Source organism: Ammospiza caudacuta, unplaced genomic scaffold (genome assembly GCF_027887145.1).
Source record: "Ammospiza caudacuta isolate bAmmCau1 unplaced genomic scaffold, bAmmCau1.pri scaffold_206, whole genome shotgun sequence".
Taxonomy (NCBI): domain Eukaryota; kingdom Metazoa; phylum Chordata; class Aves; order Passeriformes; family Passerellidae; genus Ammospiza; species Ammospiza caudacuta.
In genome coordinates, this window is record NW_026682982.1 from 35,038 (window position 1) to 42,836 (window position 7,799).

The 7,799-nt window shown below is 44.9% G+C and overlaps 1 protein-coding gene across 1 annotated transcript; it reads right to left on the reverse strand.

The window, feature by feature from the left end:
* Positions 1-564: 564 nt before the first annotated feature.
* On the reverse strand, positions 565-6,649 carry LOC131571793 (uncharacterized; the record flags this gene model as incomplete). Its single annotated transcript, XM_058824562.1, has 4 exons — positions 6,517-6,649; positions 2,137-3,291; positions 907-2,094; positions 565-756 (listed from the first exon to the last, which is right to left on the reverse strand). Coding segments are annotated over exons 2-4 (2,146 nt in total), but the record flags the coding sequence as incomplete, so codon positions are not given.
* Between the last annotated feature and the right edge of the window lie 1,150 nt (positions 6,650-7,799).

The following is a 7,799-nucleotide window of genomic DNA, read 5'->3' on the forward strand; positions in this document are numbered from 1 at the left end:
TAGTTCAGTGTCTAGATCTCTTTGTTTTTTAAAAGGTCCAATTTGGTCACTTATTAGTGGATGTCGTGGGACAGAAGAATAGCAACGGGTCGATAAAACCTTAGAACGACTAAGTTTCAAACAATATTGTAACCAGCGGTGTACTTTCCAATGGCACCACCCTAATACAATTTGTTCGGGTGCTTCAAACAATTCCCTAGCCTCTAAAATGGATCTGTTGGCGAATTTCTCTAAGGCCAAATAGTCGTCATTCTCCCTTGCTTCTTTGCAGCTACACTCATAACATTGGAGGTCCAGTAAACAACTTTGTACGTTCCAAAATTTTCTATCACAACCTCCACAAAGAAATCCAATTAGTCCCACACAATTTCTTTCCCCACACCCAAAACACGGCTGATCGTGAATAGGGTCCTGTGGGTCAGGTCCTTGTTGACTGTATGTTTCAACCCACCCTGTCCACTGTATTGGCGTGCTACGCAATGCAGCTCTAGCTTCGGCATTAAATTCTGCTATGAGGGATAAAGGTTTTGGCAGAGTCAATGTTAGTTTATGTTGAATTCTCACGTGATCCTGCGGAGACAGCTGACTCAGAAGTCTGTACATCTAGGGCAGGTTTGATCTCCTCTTGTTTGTTTTCCGGAGCTCTCTTGACCCGTGAATAGTGGATCCACGTAGGTCGCTCCTTGATCCGAACCGCGGTGAAGGTAGTCAGCAGCACTTGGAAAGGTCCCTCCCACTTTTCTTGTAGGGGTTTTCCTAAAAGATTCTTAACATATACCCAATCACCGGGGTTAAACGGATGCAATTTGCAATCAGGTTGCTTAGGTTGGTGTTCTATCACCACAGTAGCATTCTTATCAAACTGTTTCCCCACCGTAATTACATAATCATAAATATACTGATTACCGATTTGGTCTATAACGTCTCCATTTACAACTTGCATAGCATAAGGTCTACCATACAAAATTTCAAATGGGCTTAACTTCTCTCTTGATCTTGGTTTGACTCTCAGCCTGAGCAAAGCAATAGGCAAAGCCTGATACCACTGCAAATTAGTCTCCTGGCATATTTTGGCAATTTGCTGTTTGATGAGATGATTCATCTTTTCCACTTGCCCACTGGCCTGTGGGCGATAAGGTGTGTGTAGTTGCCATTTGATTTGTAATGCTTTGCTTATTGCTCTCACCACTTTTGCACAGAAGTGTGTACCTCTATCCGAGGAAATGCTCTTTGGTACCCCAAACCGTGGAATAATTTCATTCAACAGTACTTTGGTCACTTCTCTTTCCTTATTTGTCCTACAAGGGAATGCTTCAGGCCACCCAGAAAATGTATCAGTTATTACCAACAAATACCGAAACCCCCCTTTTCTTGGGAGTTCAGAAAAATCAATTTGCCATACTTCACCTGGGAATTTACCTCGATTTATGGCTCCTTGATGTACTTTGGTTCCTGTGTTCGGGTTATTTTTCAGACACCGCTCGCACTGGGACGTAACGTGTTTTATAGTAGTAAATAATTTTGGTCCTGCTATTCTGGTCTGCAAATATTGGTAAAGCGAATCTAGGCCCCAATGGGCCTTCTCATGTTCTGCCTTCACAAACTGCCACATCACGTTTCCTGGTATCACTAACTGTCCTGTTTCTAATCGACCCCAACCATTTTCTAGTATTTTGCCCTTATTCCTTTGAATCCATCTATGATCTGACTCTTGGTAATCTGGCTGGATATTGATATCCAGCTCCCCTGGTATTAGGGCCGCTATTTCCGCTTCCCTATTTCTTGTGGCCGCCAATTTAGCTTCTGTGTCTGCCTTCCTGTTCCCTATCTCTGGTATAGTGTTACCTTTCAGATGTCCCTTACAATGCATTATGGCCACTTGTGCTGGGAGTTGGACCGCCTCTAGCAATCGCAGAATCTCTTCTGCATGTTTGACTGTTTTTCCTTGTGTAGTCAATAGTCCTCTTTCTTTCCAGATGGCCCCATGAGCATGTACAACAGAGAAGGCATATTTAGAGTCTGTCCATATATTAATTTGCATGTTTTCTGCCAATTCCAAGGCTCGGGTCAGAGCTATCAGCTCTGCCTTTTGGGCTGAGGTCCCTGCAGGCAAGGGGTTTGACTCAATTACCCTTTCTGTAGTGGTGACTGCATAGCCAGCCATTCTTACTCCTTGCTTCACGAAGCTGCTGCCATCTGAGAACCAGTTGTCCGCACCTTCGAGCGGCTCTTCTTTGAGATCTGGGCGACTGGAATAGACGGCTTCAATTGTTTCCAGGCAGTCGTGTTCGATGGGTTCTGCTAGGGCTCTCCCTTCCAGAAATGAAGCTGGGTTCACAATGTTAGTTACCTGAATGGTTACGTCATCTGATTCAGCCAAGATGGCCTGGTATTTTAGGAATCTGGATGGGGACAACCAATGGTTGCCTTTCTGTTCCAGCACGGCTGACACAGTGTGAGATACTAACACAGTCATCTTTTGGCCCAGTGTGAGCTTTCTGGCCTCTTCTATGTTAATTATCACTGCAGCCACTGCCCTCAGACAGCCTGGCCATCCTTTACTTACTTCATCCAGTCGCTTGGAGAAGTAGGCCACAGCTCTCTTGTGTGTTCCCAACTGCTGTGCCAGGACTCCTAGGGCCATCCCTTGTCGTTCATGGGAGAACAGCCAGAATGGTTTTGATACATCTGGGAGACCTAAAGCCGGTGCCCTCATTAGCTCCAGCTTCAACTTCTTGAAGGCCTCTTCTGCCTCGGGAGTCCAAACTAGAACATCCTTGGTTTCTTTCAACAAATCGTACAGTGGTTTAGCAAGTATCCCGTACTGGTAGATCCACAGCCGACACCAACCTGTCATTCCCAGAAAGGCGCGCAGGTCTCTCACCGTCTCTGGTTTGGGCATTTGACAGATGGCCTCTTTCCTAGCTGCTCCCAGGGATCGCTGTCCTCTGGAGACTTCGTATCCCAGGTACACCACTTCTTTTTGCACCAGCTGTGCTTTCTGTTGAGAGACTCGGTATCCACTTAAACCCAGGAAATTTAACAAGGAAATAGTCCATTCAATGCATTCTTCCTCTGTCACTGTTGCTATTAAAAGGTCATCTACGTATTGCAGAAGGGTGCCATCTCCCAGCGGCCTTTCCCACTGTTCTAATTCTTTGGCTAATTGATTCCCAAAAATCGTAGGGGAGTTTGTCCATCCTTGGGGCAATACCGTCCAGGTAAGTTGGGTCTTTCTTCCTTTATCTACAGATTCCCATTCAAAGGCAAAAATCTTTTGACTCTCGGGAGCTAAGGGAAGGCAGAAAAATGCATCTTTCAAGTCTAATACAGTGAACCAGGTCAAATTATCCTTGAGTCTAGTTAAAAGCGTGTATGGATTAGCAACTAAAGGATGTAATATCTTGGTTATTTCGTTTACTGCTCTCAAGTCCTGAACTAGTCTGTAAGCTCCATTAGGTTTCTTTACTGGCAAGATTGGTGTATTAAAATCCGATTCACATTCTACCAATAACCCCAGTTCCAAAAACCTTTTGATTATGGGCTCAATCCCCTTCCTGTCTTCTATTCTCAAAGGGTATTGTTTTCTTACCACCGGTCTTGCCCCATCTTTGAGTTCAACAACAATCGGTGCTGCTTGTTTTGATTTTCCAGGTATATCAGTAGCCCATACTAATGGGTATGCCTCGCTCAGGATTCGCTCAAAATTGTGATTCTCAGGTTTAGGTTTCACACAACTGATTGTTAGGCTTAGGGCTGTAATCAGTTGTTCTTCTTTTACTTGAAATTCAAATCTGTCCTTTTTGAACTTTATTATAGCTCCCAAGTTTTCTAATAAGTCTCTCCCTAGTAGAGGTTTTGGCGAATTTGGCAAATACAGAAACTGGTGTATTCCCATTTGTTTCCCAATTTTGTATTTGATAGGTTTCAAAAAGTAAGCCTTTTCTGGTTGGCCTGTTGCTCCCACAACTTGTACAAATTCATCACTTTTAGGTACCAATTCTTGATTTAAAACTGAAAAGGTTGCTCCCGTATCAATCAAAAAGTCCAATTCCTTTTTACCTTCCCCTAGCTCCATTTTAACCAGTGGGTCTGCTAGGGTATGGCCCACCGGTCCCCCTCATTCACTTTCTTGCTGTGTGGTGGTAGTGGTGACCATTAACCTTCTCTTTAACTGGGGGCATTCCTGTTTCCAGTGTCCCGTCTGTAGGCAGTATGCACATTGATCTGGCCCTACTCTAGCTGGGTGGGGTTGGAACCTTCCTCCCCCTCTCACCGGGTAGCCTCTACCCCTACCCCTGGTTCCAGGTTCCGAGTGACCTGTCTTCTGAGCTGCCACTGCCACAGCCACTACTCGAGCTATCCTCCTGTCCTCCCTTTTCTTCTCCTCAACTTCTCTATTATTATATACCTTCCATGCCTCATTCAACAAGGCCTCCAGGTTTTTATTTTCTGGATGTTCAAGCTTTTGCAATTTCTTTCTGATGTCTGGGTTACTCTGTCCCATCATTAATCCTAACAGGTGTTGTTTCCCTTCTTCCGTTGCTGGGTCCAGGGGTGTGTATTGTCTCATGGCTGCCCTAAGTCTATCCAAAAACTCTGACGGGGTCTCATCCTTTCCCTGCCTAATGTCATATAACATCGACCAATTGATAGCCTTAGGGATCGCATTACGCAAGCCCATCGCTATCAGCTTTCTGTACTGTACCAATCGTCGATAGTGCTCTTCGTTGCCCGGATCCCATTCTGGTTTACTGCTGGGGAAATTATCTTCTAGTCTCCCTGATAATACTTGAGCATGTCGTTTTCCTGTTTCCAATACGAGTTCCCTTTCTGTATCTGTCAATTCTGACAACATCACCTCTATATCTTCCCAATCAATATCTAAATTCTTTGCCATTAATTCAAACCTCTTCGCTACTCCCTCTGGATTCCTCCTGAAGTTCCTTGCCTCATCCCTCCAATTGTTCAGATCACTTGTGGAGAACGGTACCTTTACCCTGGTCCTTTCTCCTACCATTGGCATAAGTTGTCGGAGAGGAGCTATTGTATGGTTCCGTTCCTCTTCTTGCTTTGCTTCCCTCCGTGCCACAGATCTGGTATAATACGAATGACTAGTCCCTTCCCCAGGATCTTCCTGTGCCTCAATGTCTTCCCTATTCTTTCTCTTCTCTTTTCTCTTTCCCTTTCCCTGTTCTTCATCTTCACCTTCTATTTCTGTTAACTCTTTTCCTACTACCCCCCTGGCATGGTTTACACAGTCCAGCCGCGCCTCGCTCTGCATCTGTCGCCTTTCTTCCCGCATCTGCCGGCGCCTATCCTGTTCCGGGCTACTGTCCTCATCTTCTGTTCCCCTTCCATCTCTCTTATCCTCTATCTGAATTATTATATTCAGCTTCTGTGAGTTGTTCTCTGCCTCCCTTTCGCATGTCTCAGTGTCATTCTTCTCACTATACCTTAGCTTAGGGACGTTGCCTCCCAGTGAGTTATCCCCAGTCCTCGGTGTGCTAGTTTCTATTCTACAGGTACCTGATTTCCCAAAACCTCCACTTCTGGGTGTACTACCATCCCCATATGGACTTAGTTCGGGGAGGCTGCGTGTCTCCCCTCGACTCTCTGTTCCATATGGGCTGCCTTCTTCCCTCTCAACTTCTAATCTGGGTGGGCTGTCAGCATCCTTGTAGCTTCCCGACCCCTGTGGACTATCTGGTCCCTGCGGGCTGCTTTCCTTCTTGTCCATCCCCGATTTTAATGGACTATCCTCCTCCCAAGTGTTATCTAGTTTCTGAGGACTGTGCCCAAACTTAGATTTCCACCATCGTTCCAGCTCCTTTAAGGGGCTAGGATCCCCTTGTTCCTCCTTTGGCCTGGGAAGAGGCCCTTCCCGTCCTGGGGCGAATGGATGGTATTCCCACAGGCTTATTTCGCTCTCCTTTCCACTATCCCTTCTTGTCAATTTAAGACATTGTTGCCCAATGCTACATGCATCACAGCACCGTTCTTTAGGCTTTGAACCTTTCTTATCTTTTTCCAGGGCTAGCACTAGGGGGTCCTGAGGTGCTACATTTACCCCGCACTCTTTTTGCCACTCCGGTTTATTTCTTAGGGTAAAGAACATATCAGCATACATGACTTCGTCCCATTTGTTAAGTCGGCGAAGGAAAAGCATCAATTGCAAAATAGTATTATAATTAGTTGTTCCCTCCGGCGGCCATTTCTCATTGTCATCTAACTTGTACAATGGCCACCACTGCGTACAATATTTAAGGAGTGTCTTTTTACTTATGTTTCCCCCCGGGATCCCTCCCAAGTCCTTCCAGTGTTTTAGGATACATCCTAAGGGGGTTTTCATATTTACGTCCTTACTCTGTTGACTTCCCATAGTTATTCCCTGTGTTGGTTTAACACTTCACACACAATTTTCAGTCGCTTTTGTCCTGGCTTCTCGCGTCGCAGCGATGCTGCATCTTATTCACTCTCAACCATACACGCGCACCTTTATAAAGGAATTCCTACCTTATGGTCTATATCAGAACAGACTGTTACCGGGTTTGGTCACGCGAGGTCACCTACAGACCGTGAGACACCGGTTTGCCAGATTCGTGCAATCGCAACCGTAGACAGTGTAACAATTGCAGGAGGTCACAATTTTCTTCCGGATATCTATCAACTTATTCTCTTCTAAAAATTATAGAGAGAGCAGCAAAATATTTTTTGTAAGATTTTGCAACAAACACATAGAACAGACACAAAAGATCACCGGCTGACAGACCTCTTCAGATAGCAGTTTCAGTTCTTAACCCTTAATTCACAGTATTACAACATCAAGCACAATGTTAAAACAGTTTCCCATACAGACCAAAAAATACCAAGATAAACAAACACTTCTTTCAGCAGGACTTTTGTCCTTTTCTTTACAAAAACAATGCCGGGAATCTCCTGGCAAACCAATGCTAGCAACAACCCTGACAAACCAATGCTAGCAACCCAATGGGATTCGTTACCGGGGCGTCCCCCAGCTTTCCCTTCGGGCGGTCACGTCTGACCCCCGTTTCCTTACCAATAAAACCAATAAACAATTAAAATACCTCTTAATTGAAGCAGGAGATGCAGGGAACCCTCCGTCCACCAAGGCGCCAGTCCAGGGGGGGGTCTCTTCTTGACAAAAATTCGTCAGGGGCGCCCAGAGAATCCCGACCCCGGACCCGGCCCGGGAGGACCTCAGGGCCCGGATCTCCTGTCTGGTCCCATCTGGGTCGCCAGAAAATGATGCCGAATTTTGCCCCAAAAGGCGAGAATAACTGCTTAAGAGACTCAGTCTAAGTCAGATAAGCAGGAGGTATTTTATTACGACGCGTCGGAGAAATCACAAAGTGGATTTCTAAGTTCACATAGCAAAAGCAAGCCTTATATACAATTTTGTGTATAGGATTACATCATTTATTACATGCATATTCATAGGCAGGCGGAGTCTTCCGGGAATTCTTGGTCTTCCTTAGTTAAATTTTAAGCTTTTCCTAATTTGGTCTTCTTCCTGTTATCCTTGGCATGTTTTTCCATGACTTAGCTGAAGTAACTGTTGTACTTGGCTTGATCCTAACGGCTTGGCAGGTCACTTTAACTTATTGGCTTCCACTTCTTCTTCTTCAAATATTCTAATTCCAAAGTTTCTTCTGTGAGTGTATTTTAGATTACCTATCCAAATATTGTGAGTGTATTTTTACATTGCCTTACCTAAGTATCTGATCAAAGATCTTCCTGAAAGTGTATTTTAGGTTATTTATTAACTGCTGCAATTC